This window comes from Xiphias gladius, chromosome 4 (assembly GCF_016859285.1).
Source record: "Xiphias gladius isolate SHS-SW01 ecotype Sanya breed wild chromosome 4, ASM1685928v1, whole genome shotgun sequence".
NCBI classification, from domain to species: Eukaryota; Metazoa; Chordata; class Actinopteri; order Istiophoriformes; family Xiphiidae; genus Xiphias; species Xiphias gladius.
In genome coordinates, this window is record NC_053403.1 from 22,654,706 (window position 1) to 22,677,516 (window position 22,811).

A 22,811-nucleotide genomic window follows, 5' to 3' on the forward strand; every position below is an offset into this window, starting at 1 on the left:
CGCAGGCATAGTGCAACTCTCTCCGCGAAAGAAACAACTTTCTTCCGAGTGAACTACGCTGCTATTTAATGCTCTCGTTTACGTGAGGTGGTCTTGGGAGAATGTGAACCGCTGGGGAAGACTGTGAGTTGCGGTATGATTTAACTCCTTCAGGGTGGGATTCCTGTTTAAAGACTATTTTTTTGAAACCGTGGAGCTGCAAGAATACATCCATGGTAGAGACAGACCGCGGGAAAATGTCGTTACTTCCTGTGCAATAAAGTCTTGGCGCGACATTACGGTTGTAAACAAGAGGACACATAACAGTACACACGAACAAGTAAGTCAACCAATTCATCGTTAACTTATTGTAAAAACCTTTGTATATAAATATGTAGTTTGTGTATATGGTTCACAGCATTCGTAACTTAAGGACTGAGCATGTTTCTCCGGTAAGAGTTACCTTCAGTCATAGATAACACAGGACTAAGGCAGCTTTAGTAATGTTAATGTTAGTTTGAGCCTGAACTCAGGGTGTCAAATGTCAGATTAAGGCCATGGGCAGAAGGTTCAAAATGAAGCAATATTCAGTGAGAAAAACTAAAATTAAGATGAAACTCAGCAATATATTACCTCTGTATGAATTTCTTTCTGTCTAGGGCTGCTGTTGCAAGGCTTTGTTCTTTGCTGTCCTCTTTGTTCGGACAGTGGTGAACAAAAGGGATCTAGCTAGACCACGATGTTAATCATGCTAACAACACTGTGATTATCCTCAGTTTGTCCACAACAGATGATAACAGATACAATATTTACCTCAGTGCCATGATAATTGTATATTATCTTTAGCAGTGGGCAATATGGATAAATCCTCTATCATGATATATGTAATTATTTATTGCGACAACGATATAAATTGTGACACAATGTATCATAGTAAATCAACTGAGAAGCTGCCTAGTAAAAGAACAACCTGACAGAAATATCTATTTTCTACAAATCGAGCAAATTAAATAGCTGTCAAATAAAAGTACTCCATTACATTGATGTAAAATTCACATTCAAAATTAGTCATAGTCATATTGCCAAAACTATAATTGAGTGTGTTTTTTTGATTGATTCTTGTCTTGTCTCTGCTTTCAACGTAGCCTTCAGCCAGGTGTTGCTGCTCTTATAAGCTTTGTTCTGGCTGATATTGTAGACTGGGAATAACTAATGATTTTTCCCATTGTATTGTCATCAGGTTCTCCTCTAAAAACTGAGCCAAAGAGATATTTGGAACAATGGAGAACATTGACACCAATGATACTTCTGGTCGTAAGTATAAGTCTATAATATGTACATAGGCTGTTATATTTAGATTTACATAGTAGTATTTGTGTAATATGAGGAATTCTGGCTTGTAATAAGGCCATAATACCATAATATATAGTGTAGATGTTTCGATCAGTGGCCCAAGGAGGAATGGTTTCACTCCGGTTCTGATTGCTGATACCAAAGTAAAACTCATCTCATCTGCAGATAAAATCATTAGATCATTGAACTTATGTGGAAGAAGAGTTGATTATGTCTGTACATAACTGCTGACATGCATTTATATTGGAAAACTTATAATATCCACAGTCATGGTACCTGATGACAATGAAGATTCTGTGGATATCTACGATGGCCTGGATATTGGTTTTAGCAATAATGCAGGTAAAAGTCCTTTATGAAATAGTTTCACTTTGGTTTTCTACTACAATAAAATATTAGCAAAGATAGACCAAAACAGTCCGACACAAATTCCTTTGTTCATCATTGAAGCTGACTGACGATTTATCCTACGTCTTTTCTTATTTTGGTTTATTACAGAGACGTCACCTACAAATGCTTCCAGACTGAAAGAGTCAATGGATTTATATGAAGAAATTGTCACGGAAGAACAGCGGAGCAGAGAGACATCGTACACTGAGGTGAGTTGCCATTTTCTTCACGCTTCCTTTCTCTCTTTTGATCTGTCATAATATGCATTTTATACTGAAGGAGAGGCCTGAGATAAATATGTGTTTGCTGTTGGTGTGCAGAGGTCAATGCACTTGTTTTGTGCTTGGTTCTGTAGCCTTTTTCCCAACATTGGTTTTCTGCAGGTTGGACAATGCATAGCTGTGATAGCTGTGCTGTAAATAGATGATTGTGGGTTGTTATAATAAATATAGGCTGGCTACAGGATTAAGTCAGTAACCCCATTATACATGTTCAGGGTTTTCCTCAGGAAAGTGTTTAGCAGAGGTGATAAAGACATTTCATCTAATTCATTTATTAGTTAGTAAATGAGGGCCTGGTTTATGAAAGGAGTATAAACATTTACAGGCATTGCTGAAATCACCATTTTCTGACAAAATGTAGAGGCTGCATTCAGCTTACCAAATATCTTACAGACTCTTCTTTTTGTTTGTTTGCAGTTGAAGTGCAGATTCCAAGCAGCTCAAAACCAAATTAAAGAGTTGCACAGGAGGTTGGAGCAGATGGAAATTCAGGTAGTTTTATTTTCCTTATTTTTAGCTGTTGAAAAGGTGTGCATTGCTGTTATTTTTTAAATATTATTAAACTTCATACAGAAGAGTGAAAAAAAATAAGAATAGATTATCGAATGACACCCCATATTAGTAGTTGTACATTTTCTGTTATTTAGACCAGCGGCAAGCTTGCAAAACATTTTTTGAATTTGAAAACATATCTAATGCCGAAATGTAAAGTAATTCAAAATGTAAAAGATCTTAAAAGAGCTTTTAAGAGCAATTAATTTACTGTTTCATTTGCAGTAATTTTAGTCAACATTTGTAGTAAGCTCTGTTAATCAACTTAATACAGCAATATGTGCGCAGACACAAGACTTTTATTGATTCATCAACAGATTTCTGGAGCTTCACTTCTTCAATCATATATACCCACCGCTACCGCCCACACCCTCAAATAGACACCACAATGCACCTGTTCATACAGACCATTTTCAAACTAATGCAGAAAAGTCTGAATGTGTGTTTATGTGTCAAAAAGGATACCAGTCACACTTGTATTTCAGATTTCCTTCTAATAGCTTGATGTCTTCTTATTTAACCACTTAGGTTGGTGTTTTTTCAAAAACTGTTGTTTCAAAACAAAAACTGAAACACATTTTTTCACTGTTAGTCAGTTGTATGGTATTAGGCATGCTTGATCTGATCCTGGAATAGACCAGTGGAAACCTGGGCATTACAATAAAGATGGTTCTCAAAAGCCCTCCACTAAAATAAATTCCCCAGCACTAACATGTCTCCCTACCCACCCAAAACCCATTTCTCTCTCTCTCTCTCTCTCTCTCTCTCTCTCTCTCTTTCTCTCTCTTTCTCCCTCTCTCTCTCTCTAAATAGAACACAGGGTTAAACACTGAGAACTGCCGTCTCAAAAGGAACATCTCTGCCCTATTACGAACAGCTAGACAGGAAGTGACACGAAAAGATGCTGAGATTCAGAGGTTGAATCAATGGTATGTTTTAAGAAAAAATATATGAATTGGATACTCATTAGAACTGTATTGTCTGTTTTACACTAATGTGTGGGGCTGTAGGTTAATATAAATATAAAATAGTCTGGAATGAGTTAATCCAACAATTCCAAGTAGGAATTGTAAAAAATCATGTTGGAAGGTAAATTAGAAGTAGCTTTTTAATTATACTCTTTTCTAACCACTGTGGTCAAAGACAGAAAGCTATCTCTACTGATTTGATTTATGTTCAAACATAAATCAGTTGTTAAAACTTTGTTTTCCTCAGGTCAGAGAAAAATCGTCATCATCATCAGTCTCACATTAATAATCTGTGGGACCAAAATTCCTCCAACTGGACCTCCACAGGCAGCTCCAGCAGTAGGCCACCTCTTGCACCACCCCCTGTTCCTCCACCTTGTCCTCCTCCATCCAGTCCTCTTCCATGTCTACCGACTTCACCTCCGGGGGAGAAACAGCCTCCAACGGATCCTCCTCAGTCTTCAAAGACAGAAAGTAATAGTTCAACCAATCAGCCCATTGGCTCCTGTATTGAGATAAGACCTTCTAAAGCATTTTCTCATAGTCATTCAAAAAGTTCTTCAAGAGGAGATTGTGAAATACCTGACAAACAGACTGAGCATTCTGTCAGCAAATTCAGCAGCAGTTCATCAACCCAGCATAGTGGTTCAGACAAACATAAGTCTAAGCGCAGAGAGGAAAAGTATCAAAGTCATAAACTATCTGAATCAACAGATAGGCAACCTAGACCTGGTTCATATCCCAACAAGGACTGTCATGCCCCTGAGAAAAACAGGTCTCACAAACCAGACAAAGACATTGGACGAAAGTATGATTCCAGGTCAAGTAAAAGCAGGGCCTACCTAAATGTTGAGGGGCACCACCGATCAGACAGGACTAAAAGCCCTCCACCAGAGATTTTACACAGCGCAGCTTGCTCTGGTGACACGAAAGGGAGAAGTCGAGAAAGGAAACAAGATAAAGCTAAACTGGCCACATCAGACTCTGAAAAAAATTCAGCTTGCAGTTCTAAAGACATCTACAGCAAAGATCATAGAAGAATCAAGACTAGTGACAGACATTGCAGAAGTTCGGACTCAAAGGACCGGAAAAAGTACTCTTCAAATCAACATGCTGAACGCTACACTGATTCCTCCAAAGAGAGGGAAGGAGAGCGACTTTCAAATGATCATCAAAGGAAAGAAGAGAGACGACGTGAAAATGAAATCAGCAGAAAGCATAAAAGGAGCACTCTGTCAGAGATGAGCAGAGAACGTGAGAAACAGAGATCAAAAGAATTGGACCCAGGTAAAGTAGATGTCCGCAGTAAGAAAAGACAGGAAAAGACAAATGAGGCCTTAAAAAGATCATCTAAAGAACGACATATCACTGAGAAAAGCTCTGTGAAGGAAAATAGTCCAAACAGGAAACTCTGTTTCATGGAAACATTGAATCTAACCCTTTCACCACTTAAGAAGCCAGTGTTGGCCATCGATGCCAGCCAGGATGACCTCACTCTAGTGGACAAGGTAGTTGAAAATGGGCCAGATGATGAGAATTTGCCGTCTCATTTTGAAGACATGTGTGTCATTGAAGAAGTACACAGCAGTGAATTAGAAGCTGGTTTTGAACATGTTGCAGAGCAATTTTCAGATATCCCCAAAAATTCAAGCTCTGAAAGGACACACGAGAGGTGTGATGATGCAAAAGATGTCCAGGAAAAGGACAAGAGCCTTGGTGAAACTGCAGCTGGCAAACTGCTTGAAGAAAGTTCTATCCAAACTACATCAGCACATCAGGACAAACTATCCTCAGCACATAGCCAACCCCTTGATACTGCACAGAATCAGATGAATGTGCATCTCACAGCAAAATCACAAGAGAGTAGTTCTCTAAAAGCAGCAGAAGGGGACATTTTAAACAATCTGACCTCAGACAGCCAGGTAGATAGATCTGAAAGACTAGGAGAGAGAGACAGTGTCAATGACGCATCTGGAAGCATTTCCAAGCAACACACAGGCAATTCTTTACAAAAGGTAAACCCAGGAAATAATATTGAGCAAACTGCTGCTATTTCAGACCCTGTTGGGCTCAACTCAAGGATAGAACCTCCTAAAACTGCATTAAAGCAAAGCTTCCTTGTGGGTTCATTTGAAGAGGGTGCAACTGTTTCACCCTCTAGAGACAATCCTGTAGCTGAAGATGGTCCTGGCAATCCCAAAAGTCAACATATTTCCTCCACTATTTTACCACAGGACTGTCAGCAAGGACTGCTTCCTCCTGCTTCATTCCCTTCCATTCACAAGAGAGATGCTTTTCATGTGCAAGATGGTCCCAAAGATACAGATACTGTATCCAGTACAATAAGCCTCGAATCACTTCCACAAGAAGGGCTGAGTTTACCTGAAGCTATTTATGTTTTAACACAGACAAATGACGAGGCCAACGACAGCAGTAGCATCACAACTGAGCCTAGTTCTTCCACTGGCTGTATTGGAGTGTCCAAAGTCAGTAGTACCACAGAAGAGACAGTACTGCCGGAAGCGTACAGTGAACTCACTTTCACAACGGAAAAGACCTTCAGTCCTGGAAAAAGTCTTGAGAATAATAATGTTGAACCTTCCAGTTCAGTGCCATTACTTCATGATGAGGACTCCATGATGTGCACACTCAGTAATCTGAAGAGAATCCCTGATGCCATAAGCCCTCTCAGGAGCCCAATACGGGTAACCAAGAGAAGTCATCTCTATGTTCATGGCAAGCCTGGTCATGTCAAGAGCCTTCAAAAAGGTAATGTTACCCTGATAATAAAGACAGTTTAAATTTACATTTATGCAGAAGATTAGAGTGGCTGTGGTTGCTAGGAATTTTTTAAGCCTGTTATCTTGTGATCACAACTTTACTGTGTCTTATTATTTCTTAGGCAGACAAATGGTGTTTTTGTAGTGCTCATATTTATTTTTGTGATGGTTATCCTTTGCTGATGGTTGAATTCATTCATTATCTTGACCCCTCCAACCTCAGAATTAAAGTCTTGTTCATTCAAGATGACAAATTGAGGTCATAACTCATCTTAAACATGAAGTTGAGCAATTTTACACGTCAGAGACTGTTTAGAAGTCCCAGGGAGTACTCCTGCATTTGTAGAAAAAAAAATTATAAAGCCTTTTGTTGCTCCAGAGGGAGCTGTTCGAAGTCTGTTAAGTCGGTTTCATTGAAGTCCTTGTCAGCTGGGGCTTAAGACTACCAGTTTGAAAATGAAAAATGGGGGGTGGGAGTGGGGGGATAGAAAGATGTGGGCTTACCAGACCTCTGTAGCCTACTACTACTGCTACTAGCACAACACACCAGAATTTTTGATCAAACTGCCAGCAGTAAAGTTGCATTGTAGCTAATGTAGGCACCAGGTTTTGACAAGGAAGAAGAATGTGTGGAATGAAAAAAATGATATCTGGTCCTGCTGCATTGATTTTGATCCTTTTTTAAACTGTCCATCGTGAGTTCAACAATGTTATAGATTCATCTGGGGTGCTTCTTTCTCTAAAGGCAGAGAGAAATGTTTTCACGATAAACCAAACTTGGATAGACCATGAGATAACAGTCCTAAATAATATCAGAAACCACAAAACATTATTGTTTATGACATTGTCTCATCAGTAAAAAAGTATTTCACCAATTTATGAACGTGCATTGCGTTCTTCAAAAGAAAAGTATATTTGAGTTTTCTGATGAATATGAATTTTGTAAATAATAATGGAACCTTGAAATCTGTTAATTACAGGATAACAATCTGTTAGCTTTAGAACGGTAGCTTTTTCACGAAAATCCAGTTTGAAATGTTATAGATTTTAATTAATTTGAACATAACCCAAATAACTTAATCCTGAATATATCATAGAATTGACATGGGTCCATTGATTCGCGACCCGCCAACTGATGTGAGATGAGAGAGTAAGGCATTCTCAAAAGGCAGCAAACAGTTTTACCTTACCATCATTTCTATCTATATTGTAAGGTCCAAAATCTTTCCGCACATTACCTTTCAGATGGTTTGGTGTAATCAATATGTGGTTAGTGTGGCTTGTTTGTTCTTTCATTTCTTTTTATTAACAAAGAGAACGACCATATCTTATCTTACTAAGCAACAGGGCATGTAGTAGATCAAAGTGAGATTTTAAAAAAAAAAAAAACCCTGCTGGAATATAAGGCATAATTCATTTGAATTTGGACTGATAATTATGAATCTGATTTATTTATTTATTATTTTCATTTTATTTTTTTAATTTTAAATAAGAAGTCACAGTCCAGGTTTGCATTATTAGTGCAGCGGTAGGGAATTGGATTAACTATGGGATGTTGTGGCTCAGCTAAGAATTGACACCTGGAATTTCAGCTGCAGGATTGCAGATATTGTTCACTGTTAAATGGAATGTGATGAGCTGCTCCAAACAGCATTATCTCTCCTAAAGTTACTATGTTATATCAGCCTCTCAGGCTCAGACGCTACATCAAAATTCTGCTCATAACAATCCAGTTGACCATTTCATTGAAAATACCATGCTAGGAATCGTGTAGGTTCAAGTTTACTTGCTGCCACAGTTGATATCAATTGATATCACCCGTTTAGAACCAATGTATCTGTCTGAAACAGAAGGACTGGTAAACTGCTAGAGCAAACCAAAGTACATCACAGTGTGCTCTGTATGTGTGTGTCCCTGAACAATCTCAACAGCTAAAGATTCCTGAGCAGTGTTGACATACAACTAGTAATGCAGCTTTTTTTAAATTTAACTGGCATCCGTTTATCCTACTGCGTCAAACCAAGTAGGTAATAAATGCAAATTACATTTGCAGGTTCTGTCATGCTCAAATAGCAGCAATTGTTAATCACGGTCTTTTCTATTTCTAATTCATGAGTTATGGCTCTCATAATTACAAGATACAGATAATTTAAAAGATGGAGGTCTTATAATAATAAGATACACCTACCCTAATTATAAGATAAAAAATAATAAATCTTAAAAAATGTCTATATTAACTCTAATTTATCTTATTTTCCTGTGCAGATTTCTCCAGCACAGCTGTTGATGTCAACTCAAAGAAGTTGGATGTAAATAAAGAGAACAAATATCCAGGTTCTCCTGCAAAACATGACATACAAAATATGGTGGACAAGGTATCTGATTTCCATTCAAGTCTTTCTGACACTGAACTGGAGGAAGGGGAAATTTTAAGTGAAAGTGATGAGGTGGCTGCAGGTTCCCCTGTTAATGCAAACAAAAGGTCGAAGTTAGCACGACCAGTCAGAAATAAACCAAGTCCTAAGTCTGTGCTAAAGAGGAAATCTGAAGAAAGGTGTGTTGCCTCAAAAGAAACTAGTGAAACACCAGGTGCATCAACAAGAAGTCCCAAGAGTCGTTTTAAAACAGTTTGCCCTGCAGCAACCAAAGTTTCTTTTTCCAACATTGAGGAAATAATGGAGACATTCAAGTTGGTTCGCACTGAGATCCGAAAAAAGTACATGAAGCTTCATAAAACCTTTCCCAAGAAGAGCTTCTATGGTATGATGGACAATTTCCAGGAATCTTTTTTAGAGTTTGTGGATGGTGCCCATTTTGGTCAAATATGCAGTCAGGCAGGGGAGCTGAAATCCAAGCTGAAGAAGCTGATTGTATCTGTGTTTAGTAAAGTATCAAATAATGGTATTGTGAAACGCATCTTTGAACAGCAAGCAGTTGACCTGAAGCAAAAGTTGTGGGATTTTGTAGATGTCCAAGTTGACTACTTGTTCAAGGACATTCACATGACACTGAAGAGCCTTTGCAAACCAGCAAAATCTCAGACCGAGGATACGAGGCCCATTGGAAACGAGAAAGTATCCAGACAGCCTTCTTTAAAGAAGCCACAGTTTCAACAGAAGGAAGCACCGTCTTCTCCAACCAGTCTGAGTCGAATCAAGCCTTGTGCTGTGGCACCTTACAAAACAGGGCTTGGAAGCAGAGGCAAAGATATCAGAATAACACATGTGGAAAAAGGCAGGAATATTGACCTACATCCAACAGATTGCCTAAATACACAAACTGTAATTGACTACATTCCGCCTAAAAATATTTCTTCAACTCCAGAGAAAAATAACATGGCTTCTTTTGTTGTCTCTCAAACTGGCTCTTTGCTCGACAAAACTGACTTTGAGCTTCTCACTGAACAACAAGCATCAAGTTTAACATTCAACCTGGTCAGAGACTCTCAAATGGGGGAAATCTTCAAATGTCTCCTACAAGGATCCGACTTATTAGAAACCAGTAGCATCACAGGAGACAGCACAGCCTGGTCCCTCAGTACTCCAAGGAAGGATGGAGAGAGACTCATCAGTATCACCAGTCCACCTAAATTTGACTCTCCGTCTAAACTGCTTTCTCCGACCAAATTTAATACACCATCAAAACTTATCAGTACGTGGTCTAGCATTTCACCTCGCAAGATGTCATCTCCACGATCAAAAGATCAGATCCCGCTGAATCCAGCTTTATTTGATGAAAGCTGCTTGTTAGAAGTGCCATCAGAGAATAGAGTGATGCTGCAGTCCAGCTTGGCTTCACAAAGATCTTATTCCATTCTAACTGAAGATCTGGCAGTCTCCCTCACCATTCCATCACCCCTGAAGTCCGACAGCCATCTCAGCTTCCTACAGCCATCAAGCCTGCACATTATGTCCACTCCAGACAGTGTCATCAGTGCTCACATAAGTGAGGATGCTCTGCTGGACGGAGAGGATGCTACAGAGCAGGACATTCACCTCGCCCTTGACACTGACAACTCTAGCTGTGGCTCCAGTAGCAGTGTGGCTTCTGTGGCACTTGCCACATCTTTCTTGTTCAAGCCTGACATGCCCATGCAAGCCCTAGTGATGGAAAAATCCAACGATCATTTCATCGTGAAGATTCGCCAGACAGCTACGTGTGCAAATATCACATTCACTGCTGACGAGAGCTTAAGTCAAACGCTAACAGCAGAAGATCAGCAACATAGACAAGAAGACATAGCAACTCAAGAAAGTCAAGCAAAAGCTGTTCTGACGGACAAGTTGCAGAATGGAAGCACTCCATATGCTGTACCATTAGAGAACAGACTGTATAACTTTGCTGAAAGCTCTGAGATCTGTCAGGCCACCACAGGTTCAGAGATCTCTCTCACTCGAGATGGGAGCTTAAAACTAACCAAAGATCCATCCCAGAGAAAAGAAGATACAGCAACTCAACAGAGTACCTCAAAATGTTGTTTTACTGAGGGGTCACAGAAACTGTCAGTGACTCTGAAAAATCTGCCTCTAACTACTCTTTCAGAGAACAGTTTGTACAATGGTGCTCAAAGCTCTGATCATTTCTTTGTGCAGATCAGCCAGGCAGCCACGGGAGAGGTTGTCACTGCTGATGAGAGCACAAGTCAAACACGCCATGGAGAAAAAGACAGGCGAACTCAAAAAAGTCCCTTGAAAGCTCTTTTGTCTGAGTCACAGAAAATGATCAGTCCCTCTAAAACTGCAGTGTCACGACACACTTCTGAAAGCTCTGAAACAGATCAAAGGAGCCAAGCTTCACTGACTCATGTTTCAGACTCAGATAGAGATGGAATGGAGGTATCAGAGTCAGAGAGAAGTCTCACCATTGCAGAGGACATAAGCAGTACACCAGGGAAAGACCGGAGGGATTGTGACAAAGGTAGAAAACGGAAGAAGCACCAAAATAAATTAAAAGCAAAGCGGTCCAGAAAGGAGGCGGTGGAGAGTACAGAAGAGATGGCGTCTAACTCTAAGAAGGATGATAATGAGTCCAAATCCTCTCCAGTGTGTCTGTCCCCCAACAGTCTCTCAGCCAAGAATGTTGTCAGGAAGAAAGGCGAGGTGGTGATGGCATGGACAAGGTCAGTAGCTAATGCTGTGTTGTACTACTCCCACAGGAATTTCTGAATGAAAGAATTAATACATTTTTAAGCAAGTACCCACATTATTTGCAGTACCTTAAGATTTTGTTCAGTCCTCACAATTCTTCACCAAAAATGGTCAAATGTCCTAATGTCACAACACTTTCCTGCATTAAAAAAATGAATACAGAATAACTGGCATAAAGTCATGCAAACTAAGTACATTTATTGAAGTACTGTTTTTAAGCAGAATTCTGAGGTACTTATCCTGAGTACTTCCATTTTACTTTATATGTCAGCAATTCAGAGTGAAATTACTCCACTAGCATTATTTGAATGCTATACACTCAATGCTAAGAGGGAAACTCTGCAAGGGGGACATTCTGCATACTGAGTACATTTATTTTTGATCCTTTTAAGGGCAATTTGCTGATAATGTCTCAATAGATTTTTTTCACTTTGAGGTAGCTTCTTTTACTCAGGTAAAGTATCTGAATACTGCTGCTATTAAAAACTCAGGTCAAATAAGATTAGACCAGGGCTTAAGACTGTGACCATATTTTGATAGGGTGTGAGTTAGAATTTGATGTGGTTTCATTTATGCAATTGCATGGTGATCATCAGGCTGTTTTGGTAACCCTTGCGACACGGTACTGCGTTAGCCATTTTGATTGAAAGTAGTACTACTTCTTCACTGGCTCAGTGGGTCTCTCTCTGCCTGCATGACTGCACACTGATGATGAAACACACCAAACAATCAATTTAGCTGTTACCATGTTCAAAAAATAAAGCAGTCTATAGTTGATTATTTAAAAAAAGTATGAGGAGAGAGGAGACTGGTAAAGAGGTAGAGCCAATGAGAGATGATGAGAGTGCAGGTGCAGGCAAGAAGAGACCAACCAGTGAAGAAGACAAAGTACTACTTTCAACAATAATAGCTAACGCAGTAGCCTAGTCATGATTGCAGTATGAGAGGAACGCTATGCTGTGTGTATATTATAAGCAATGTGGCCTGTCCATTGCAGGCAACTCTAAATTTCTTACCAGGTCAACACAGTTTAAGCTTGAAACTGAGGTTGAATAACGACGGCAAGAAACACAAAACCTGAAAGTACCAATGCATCACCCAAAACATTGAGTCCCTCCCCACTTTGTTTTCAGCGGTTAGATGAGAGTAATCTCTCAACAGTGGAGAATGAAATGGATATCAAGTTCAACACTACCAAGAACATAGTGAAAGAGGGACTCAGTTCACAAAAAAAGGGTGCACCCAAATTATGTGCTGGTTAAGAAGGTTGGTAGTACCAGTGCTACCAATGGGAAAGTTAGTCTGGAGCCCTGGAATAGACCTTGGCGCCTTTTTTTTTTAAATTCCTGTTCCATCTCACAAATACTATATGGTAATGCCTTAGGGACTTGATTTTCCCTGAAATATCTCCACTGATTCAGATCTCAAAGCCATTTTTGGCGTTCTACCTAACCATAACCAACTTCAATATTTTAATTCAATTCAATTCAGTTTTATTTATACAGCACCAAATGACAACAGAGGTTATCTCAGGGCACTTTCCGTGTAGAGCAGGACTAGACTGTACTCTTTACAGTTATATTTACAGACACCCATCATTTCTATTCAAGACAAAGTCCTTGTTTTTGCAAGTTACCGTAAGTCTGGTGCTAAACTTATATTTGTAAATCAGACACAAGTCATTATACATTCTTGAGCAATGATAAGTAATACTTTAATTAAAGGATTAGTTCAAAATTTTGGGGACTACACTTTGCTTTCCTTGAGAGTAAGATGAAGAGAAACATTCTCAACTCTTTGTGTTAAGTTCAGATGTGGTTAGCTTAGCATAAAGACTGGAGGCAGGGGAAACAGGTAGCCTGGCTGTGTCCACTGCTCACTGATTAACATGTTGTATGTCATTTGTTTAACCTAAATACAAACAGAAATGTTAAAACAACAGATTGTGGTTCATGAGGGGTTACATGTCGTAAAATTTTCTTGATGAACAATAGTGTATCCATTCTCAGTACTTCTGTGAAGGACCTCCCTCCAGCTATTGCTTTGGATGCCAGAAACAGTCAGTGAGCACAGGTTTTGGCTTCTTTACAGGCTCGAAGGTACAAAACCTATTAACGTCACTGCAACGACAAGACTCTGGGAAGCTGCACACAGTCACCGCCATGGGCTTTTGTTCACCAAGAAACATAGTAGTTCCAGTACATAACACTCTATAGAACCACAAATTGGTAGTTTTACTTTTCTGTTTGGGCACAGATAAAACAAATTAGATGTTAATTAGCAAGCTGGAGGTGTTGATTAGTGTATTTTTGAACTTTGGATAAACCCAGGCTAGCTGTTTCCCCCTGCATCCAGTCTTTATGTGAAGCTAGGCTAATGGTTGTCTGTGGGGCTGCGATTAACAATTATTTTCTTTTTCAATTAATCTCCCCACTATTTTCTAAAGTAACTGATTAATCATTTGGTCCGTAAAACATCATTAAACAGTGACAATTTGCCAACAGGTTGTCGTAGATCACAAGATGACACCATCGACAAACAGCCCAAAACCCAAATATACTCAACTTGCTATAATACAAAACCAATAAAGGGTTCAAAATCTCACATTTGAGAACTTATAACTGTCAAATGTCGGCATTTTTGTAAAGGCAATTAATTAATTATCAAAATAGTTGTAGATTAATTTTCTTTCAATCAACTAATCAATGCAGCTCAAGCCTCCTGGCTCCCCACCTGTATGCTAAGACTACCAACTTGAAGCCTTTGACCTCTTAAGTAGGGCTGAGTAGTATATCAACTCTTAAAGTATATCGAAATATTTTCAAACAACGTGTAGGATGAAAAGTTTATAGCGATATGGTTTAATGTTGTTTTACGTAACAGATTTCTTTCATAAAGCTGACAGTGTTTGCATCTCTACTCTCTCTCAATCTCGAGGTAACCCTGCCCCCACTTCCTAGAAAATAACAAGATATATGTTGTGTATCGCCATTCTAGCTAAAAAAAAAAAAAAAAACAAGATATGATTTTTGGTCTAAACTGTATCTCCCAACCATACTCTTACAGCAAATGTTTGGAGGAATGCTCAGCTTTTTGCACTAAAACCTTATAGTGAAGTTTTTTTTTAAAAATTGAACTTAGCTTTTGTAAATTGCCATTGCCGTTTGGTTGCCATGGCTGCGCGTGCTGACATTGCGGCCCTTCGCAGACCAAATATTTCAGTGTTTTTACCATTTTACATGTCTTAGACTGTAGAAAAAAAAGAGCACCTTTTATACAGCCACCAGGATCTTCTGAATATTGGCAGTGAGTATGTTGGATTATCCAGCATGAAATGAAGAGCTGCTGTATGTTTTTTTTCATCTAATAATGGCTATTCAGAAACATTCTGAAGAGGGCCAATGAGCTGGATGAGCTCACTCACTACTGAAATGACAGGGAATCATTGATGTCTGGTGATACTTTTAGAAATGGATTGTTCTTTATATCCACAAGGAATGGTGCACAAATGCTGTGGTTATGTCCAAAGACTGTTCTCAGTTCTGAAATAAGGGCTGTACGATCTGCCAAAGCAGTTCACCACTGTATTTATTATTGCAGTCCTGCCAGAGCTCTACCGTGGCATTAGCAATCATCAAAAAGCACACCTGATGGATTTTCATTCACACAAATTTTACGACTGTTTTGGTGACATTCCACCAACAGGTAAAGTTTGCTTTAAAAGGAGAAATTACACTGGAGCTCGTTTACATCCAAGGTTTGCTGCTAATTAAGAGTGCTCACTCCTACTCTTTAGACTGTACTGTATGTCTATTTATAGAAACATAGATAGGAATGGGAATTTATAAGATTTTATTGATACCATTGCCATTATTGATTCTGTTTATCAGTCTGATTCTTTATAGATTCCCTTAAAGATTCCTGACCCATGACCCATGACCCATGATTCTTGACCAATGACCAAATTTTCATTCATTCAGTCATTCATGCTCAGTTGGGAAGCTTGTGTGTAGAATGTCAAATACATGGCATCCTGGAATTTAAGCTCATGTTGCGTAGAAAGATATTTCATCATATAACTGGTGTTTCCACCCTTACTTGAAATTACCATTTTACAGACATTACAACTAGCACTGTTGTCATCTTTCTTTTTGAAATGAAGCCACACTTTGGACTGTTTCTTCCTCTCTGCAATGACTCTTTCTTGTTGCTAATTTCCAGCAGCGTAGACACATGAGTTTGATGTCACTGTTTTGCCATTCACATCTGTCAGAAAAACATGCTGGAGTGGATAAGCTCAGAGGCATACGGTTCTGATGGTTCGGACAATTCGGAGCCAGTTCTCGACTGGAACTGTTTCACAATTCCCATCCCTACATACAGACATAAACATGAAGTTTATATGTTCTATGTTGCACTGATGTCCATAAGGAATAATGTTTTGTTTCCTTATGTGTACGAGGTGCATTTAAAAATTGCAAATAAGCAAAAACCGCATCTGCAGCTTGTGCAGTGCACAAGGTGACTACTTCCAAAGGGAAGGCGGGTTAAAAAAAAAAAATTCAGTTATGGTTGTTGCTTGTTATAGGCAGAGTCTCTGAACTTCTTGATCATATCTCATATGTCAAGCATACTGTATGTGTGATACTGACAATAAACCTGAATCTGAACTTGAATTAAAGCAACCAGTTTTCCAAAAATGTCGCTGGTTGTTCTGGGCCACAGTACTCAAACACAACTCTTTTTTTTTTTTTTTTTAACCTTTACGTCGGAAGCATTGTGAGAATATATGTGGTTAAGTGTAAAGATATGGTGAAGAAAAGGATTACTGCACATTGCCTTTATTCTTCTTGCAGAGATGAAGATCGAGCTATTCTGATTGACCTGAAAACAAAAGGTGCTTCACGTGAAACTTTCTCTGCCTTGTCAGAAAAACTCAATAAGCCATCAGGGCAGGTAAGATACTCTCTATTCTATTTTAGCTTTAGTTAAGTGATATGCGTCATACTTTGACTTTACCGGCTGCAATGAAGGAACCCCCAATGACTATTAGCTGTTCTCCTTTCCTCAGATTGCACACAGATTTTACCAGCTCATGAAGCTTTTTAAGAAGCAGGAGAAGTTGGACACCTGATACCTCAGTCTGTTGGGCTTGGATTTATGCAAATAGTTCCTGTATTACAGCATTTCCATATACATTCTGTAGCACCAACACAGGTATGTAGGCTGCTGTTCATCTGACATAGTGCAGGAAGATGTGAACGCAGGGTGGCTGAGTCATTACATGTTCTGGTTGGATCACATCAGTTCCCACATAGGCTACTATGTCCACCAAGATCCAACGGTCTTCATACTGACCATCAGCTAAACAGTATTAGCCAAGCTTTTTTTTTTTTTTTCAAAGGAAGGTTGGGAATCCAGTCACAGTTTCTGGTGACATTTTTTTCTGGATATTGAACTGTACCTGTTCATTATGTTTGAAAAGAATTCAGAGTTTAAAAAATAAGAATCAACGATAATGACTGTTCCTCAGCACAACTGACAAGATAGATTGATATGAAGGATGAAACATCCACTTACTATATCAAAATCAGTGTTATTGTTTTTGATGCACTTTTGGTTTTTAGTAATCCAAACTGTAATCACTACTTTCGTATGGGTTGTGGATATTTGCTGATGTCTGGTCCTCACAGAAGAATATGACTTCGTCCTCAGCACAGCATCTGTACATGCTTTCCTATCTCTGAATTTGCAGATATGATATATTGCAAAAATGACGGTCTCAACAAGTCCTCAAGTTAATTGTACGTCTAGTCCTGAACTTAAGTTAAATCAAGTGAAATTTTTATTCCCTAAAATTGGATGCTCAATGGAGACAACTTGAAGTCTCTCCTAGCTATAGAACTTGACCTATGGGACTGAGAGTTTGGGCCATTTATTATAGTTCTGTATTGATACTTTGAATGCTATTTCAATGGAAGTTTTGAGGGGAGGGGGTGGAGTGTGTGGTGATGCTGCTTAATATGTTTAAAGGTTGTTAAAATGATTACATGTCCAATTCATGTAGAGGACAGTACATGTATCTGTTAATATGAATTAAAACTTTTATCTGTGGGCCTAAATGGCATTTTGTTTGATTCATCCTATTGCTTATAAACAGCATGGAATGTAATAATGTGAATATTGTACATAATTCTTTACTGAAAATAAAGTTTTATTTATTTATTCTGGTGTCTGTTTACATTCCTTATTTTGTAAGCATTCTAACAAAATGATGGGATTTCTGTAAAATATTTGTGAAAAATGGGGGAAATAAAAGATCTACACCAGTTTGGTAACAGTGGATGACAGTCTGTTAGGTAGCACCATATACTGCATTCACCATGACACAAATATTGACAAAGTTGGCCACAAAGTATGGAAATTGAGGCCAGTGCCTAGGGGTGCAATTTATAACTATCAGACCAGACGGTGACATAAAGTGGAGGACACAAGCAAACAAATGGTGGTAAAATTTATTGTGCCAAATTGTTTGAAAATCTCGTATTTCACTCAGACCAAATATACTGCTCAGTATTATTCAAACATACCATGCTGTATAAGTTATTGATTAAAAATTGTCAGGCAGTAAAATCAAAGTCATTCTAACTATAAGTTAAAGCTAATAGTTTTGACTTCATTTTGAATTTTGAAATACAATATATGGATACCTTTGCATTTTACTTTGTGGTTGAAGTATTCAAATCCTTAAGCAAAATTACCAATAGCACAATGTAAAATACTCCATGACAAGTAGAAGTCCTGGTTTCAAAATCTTACTTAATTAAGAGTACAGAATTATTATCACCAAAATGTACTCAAAGTATCAAAAGTAATCTAATAATGTCAGATATAATATCTCAGTCAAGGGACATTTTTAAGGCAGAAGAGTAAAAGCTGATTCATCAATGTGTAAATATGTATTTTACTCTTGCAGCTGCTTGAGGTGGAGCAAGTTTCAACCACTTTATTCATTAGGTATTTTAGCCCATTGGCTCCCCACCTAGGGGTCAGTCTCCTCCAAAGGGTCACAAGATAAATCTGAAAAGTGGTGATGATTAATGGGAAAGGAAAGAAGAAAAGGGTAAGTTCTGAAACATAAATGTGTATTTATATTTTGGACTTTTCTCTAATTTTTTTTGTGAAATATTGTATAGTTTGATTGCTACCAATTCAAAGACATTTGAAATATCACAATGGGCCCCAACTAAAGAACTGTTTTGTAAGGGGTCACAATATGAAAACCACTGTTTTAATCTAACAAAAAATTGTTACTCAAGTGCAGTACTTGAGTAAATGTAGTTACTTACCACCACTGCATTCTACCAATATGGTTTTGGAATGACGTGTTTATTGCAACCATGGACATCAATATCCTGCTATAACAGCCTCCACCTGGATGCAGTGATTTGCTCCAGTTCAGCCACAAGAGCATAAATTAGGTCCAACAATGATGTTGATTGATAAGGCCTGGCTTGCAGTCGGCATTCCAGTTCATCCCAAAGGTGTTGGAAGGCGTTGAGGTCAGGGCTTTGTGAAGTCCAGTTAAATTCTTCCATACCAAACTGGGAAAACCATTTCTGTATGAATAAACTTTTTACACAAGGTTGAAAGGATACTGTTGTTAAAAATGTCATCATATTCTGTAGTATCAAGATTTCCTTTCATTGGAACTAAACCTAAACCACAAAACAGCCCCAAACCCAGAAAAAAAGTTATATAAACAATGGTGTCCATATACTTTTGGTCATATAGTGTAAATTAAAAGCAATAAGTTGAAAACATTGTCCATGGCTGTGTATTGACATTTCAGTTTGTGCTATTTCCAGTGTTGTGTCCTGTTAAAAGTTGCAGGGTGAAACTAACCCCAGGGCATTATAGGGTCATGTGGTGGATCAATCACTTCAAACTGGAGTCCTAGTTTGCCACAGCATTGAAATAGTGTCAGCTACACTGCACAGTGGGGTCTAATTTGTCTTCAAGGGATGACAATTGAGCCCCAGTGTCCCACAAATGAATCTGCTCTTTTATAATGGCTTCACCCTGACGCACATTAGACAAGGACCCTAGACAACATGTAAGTAAACATTTTTATTGCATTTTGACATTCCATTTGATGTCAGACGTAAAAACTACTCATGGTTTTCTTTATTCACTGACAGCTAATAATGTGATAGACAATGGGGGATTGGAATTTATTAGGGAGTATTTTAGAAGAGGTCCACATTCATTCCACCATTGTGGGGAAGATCTGGCTCACCATCCTCTTCATTTTCCGGATGCTTGTGCTTGGTGTTGCGGCTGAGGACGTCTGGGATGACGAGCAGAGTGAGTTTGTTTGCAACACAGAGCAACCGGGCTGCAAGAACGTCTGCTACGACCAGGCTTTCCCCATCTCCCTCATCCGCTACTGGGTCCTTCAAATCATCTTTGTGTCCTCTCCGTCTCTGGTCTATATGGGTCACGCCTTATACCGTTTGAGGACCCTTGAGAAAGAGAGGCACAGAAAAAAAGCATGTCTGAAAGCTGAGCTGGAGGGGACAGACCCCATCCAGGAGGACCATAAAAGAATTGAGCGAGAGCTCAGAAAACTAGATGAACAGAAGAAAGTAAGGAAAGCTCCCCTCAGAGGCTCCCTGCTGCGCACATATGTTTTCCATATCTTGACTAGATCTGTGGTGGAGGTGGGTTTTATTATAGGTCAGTGTGCTCTGTATGGCATTGGGCTTTCTCCTCTGTACAAATGTGAGAGGTTGCCTTGCCCCAACAGTGTTGATTGTTTTGTGTCACGACCAACGGAGAAGAACATTTTCATGGTCTTTATGCTGGTTATTGCTGGAGTTTCTTTATTCCTCAACCTCCTGGAGATATTCCATCTGGGGGTGAAGAAGATCAAACAAAGCTTGTACGGATACAAATATGGAGATGATGACAGTGTGTGCAGGTCAAAGAAAAACTCCATGGTGCAGCAGGTTTGTGTGCTCACTAACTCCTCACCACAGAGGTTGATGCAGCTCACACAGATGACATGCTCTGTTGTGTCTGATACTCTCGGGGAGACTCCACCTGTGAATTTGCCCCCAATGCCCCCTCTGAATCAGGAGCAGTCAAATAGTTGCAATCAGCAGCCTGCACAGACATACCTGCCAACCCAAGCTGACATCCAGGGTCTGCAGCAACTGGGTGCTGTGGAGCGGCGCTACACTCTGGAGAGCAGGAAACCTTCATGTAGCAGTGATGAGTCAAACGGACCTCACGGCTCAGGCCAGCCAGGAACGCGACCCACACTGATGGCTAGCCTCATGGAAATCCCAGCAGCCCTGAAGAACCCACAGAGGAAGCAGAGCAGAGTGAGTGTCTGTAAGGAACTCAGTGATGTGAGTAATTCTCCAGAGAATGACCACTACCCCACAGCCAGAAAGTGCAGTTTTATGTCCAGAGGACTGTCGGAGGGAAAGCTGGCCACTCCATCTGACAGCACCGACTCTCACAGTGGAACAGACATCGAGGCCCAGCACCTCAACCAGGGAGAGAGTCCAGTGGTGACCCCACCGCCTCCAGCCAGTGGGAGAAGGATGTCCATGGTGAGAACAGAAAATGATCACCCAGTCATGTTTTATCTGGAACCACTAAAGCTACAAATGTCACTGTTTAGCTATCTGAGTTTAGCTGAATATGTCACTGAAGCAGTGTAGTTCATTTAAAGTGTAACGTAACCAAGCTGGAAAGCAGTGTTTCATTATAGAAGATTTAAAATGCCTAAAAAAAAAAAAAAGAATAAAAGCTAAAAGGAAATTTAAAAAAGCCATAAAATGAATACAATTACAAATTGTTAAGTGTATGTAAACTAAATAATTATCCATTTGACATATGTTTTTTATTTATGACACAGTAAATGTATACTGAAAAGGGAAATACAGATAACAATGTGTATTGTATTTCATGTTATTTAATTTAATTAATTAATTAATTAATTTTCTAACTTTTTAATATTTTTCGGACTCCTTTGATTCCAAATTTGAAAATGTAAGGAAAATGAAAGATGATCTGAGGAAAAGGTTTTGAAGAAAAATAAGAAATATTTTAAAAGGTAACTTATAATCAGTTTGTAAAGCAGTGTTTCCCTGCCCTGTCTGGTTGAAAGTTTGAGTCTGTCTCATCTCCGAACACTGCAAGCATCAATCATGGGTGTGGTTGGGTGTGGTCAGAAATGTGCTTTGTTGCACCTGTAACCACACCCACCAGTAATGTCACGGTGTACTGACACACCTTGGTGTGCACTTCATACATCACTGCAGCAAGGTGAGAAGTTAAATGACTGGAGGTCAGATGCTACTGGTAAGAGAAATGTATATGAATGTGTCTGTGACATGAATAATAACCATGCAGTGTCCACACATCTTCCTTTCTTTCAGAGCATGATTCTGGAGCTGTCTTCAATTATGAAAAAGTAAATTGAAAATGACCATTCTGGGACCAAGATAGAGGCAAAAGATATAAAGGGATTGAGGAATCCTGGTTGCAAAGCAACTCTCATCCTTTCTCTCAACTGCAACTTTATGTTTGTACAGTATGTATTGTGCATGAACAAGAGCTTCAGTTAAAATATGTTAACACGCCATTCTACAGACAAAAGATGCTTATTAATTTGCTTCAAGTTCTGTACCAATGAAATCTCTGGCATCTTGTATCTCAACCATTTGCAAGCTATTTGCTATTTAGGGTGGAAGGTAGTTTTTGGAGACCATGAATATGAATCAAAATTATATTTGGCTCAAAGCACATGTGACTGCTCATAAAATGAGACCAAAAGTCCATTGCAAATACATAGTATTTGACAGATGATTGTAATTAAACATTGTGGAATTAACAACCACAAAAAGATTATAGAACTCTCTAAACCATTACTTATGTTTTATAATACAGAATGAGCAGCAGAAAAAAGGGCTCTTCAAATTCAACATTTTGTTGTGACTGAGGGTAGCATAATATAGTTTATGAATATATCTGACAAATTTAAGATGTTATTGCAAATATTTCTGTTGTCCTGCTGTTTTTTTCTATTAAACACTTTCCCCCCTTCAGCCGGATTTAACTGTTTCGTCTGACTAGTATGTTGTTTAGTCTGGAGTGACACAATTGAAGTATGACTTGAATGAAGCATGAACATGGGGATCTCAGCCAGTTGCTTGGCCTCTGTCCAAAACGTTGTCCAGAGCAAGATATCTCAACAGCTTCTCTGTCCAGATTATAATAAGATTTCTGGTGGATATTCATGGTCAAGTCAGAAGAAATCCAACTGATAGTGATAACCCCTGGGAT

General features: G+C 39.0%; 2 protein-coding genes across 2 annotated transcripts; both read left to right on the forward strand.

Moving 5' to 3' along the window:
- casp8ap2 (caspase 8 associated protein 2) lies at positions 1–17,658 on the forward strand. Its single transcript, XM_040124780.1, has 10 exons — positions 1–319; positions 1,220–1,293; positions 1,600–1,674; positions 1,831–1,931; positions 2,421–2,495; positions 3,369–3,484; positions 3,771–6,292; positions 8,569–11,422; positions 16,307–16,406; positions 16,522–17,658. The coding sequence occupies exons 2-10, from the start codon at positions 1,260–1,262 to the stop codon at positions 16,582–16,584; spliced, it is 5,940 nt and encodes a 1,979-aa protein (XP_039980714.1). The 5' UTR covers positions 1–319; positions 1,220–1,259; the 3' UTR covers positions 16,585–17,658.
- Positions 17,659–19,669: 2,011 nt separating this feature from the next.
- Positions 19,670–21,943, forward strand: gja10b (gap junction protein alpha 10 b). Its single transcript, XM_040124809.1, has 2 exons — positions 19,670–21,073; positions 21,905–21,943. Exons 1-2 carry the CDS (start codon positions 19,670–19,672, stop codon positions 21,941–21,943), a joined length of 1,443 nt encoding a protein of 480 aa, XP_039980743.1.
- Positions 21,944–22,811: the final 868 nt, after the last annotated feature.

Coding starts and splice junctions, on each gene's coding strand:
- gja10b (XM_040124809.1), top strand. CDS start 19,670: ATGGGGGATTGGAATTTATTAGGGAGTATTTTAGAAGAGGTCCACATT. Junction 21,074..21,904: donor GTGGGAGAAGGATGTCCATG/GTGAGAACAGAA, acceptor CCTTTCTTTCAG/AGCATGATTCTGGAGCTGTC.
- casp8ap2 (XM_040124780.1), top strand. CDS start 1,260: ATGGAGAACATTGACACCAATGATACTTCTGGTC. Junction 1,294..1,599: donor CACCAATGATACTTCTGGTC/GTAAGTATAAGT, acceptor TAATATCCACAG/TCATGGTACCTGATGACAAT. Junction 2,496..3,368: donor TGGAGCAGATGGAAATTCAG/GTAGTTTTATTT, acceptor CTCTCTAAATAG/AACACAGGGTTAAACACTGA.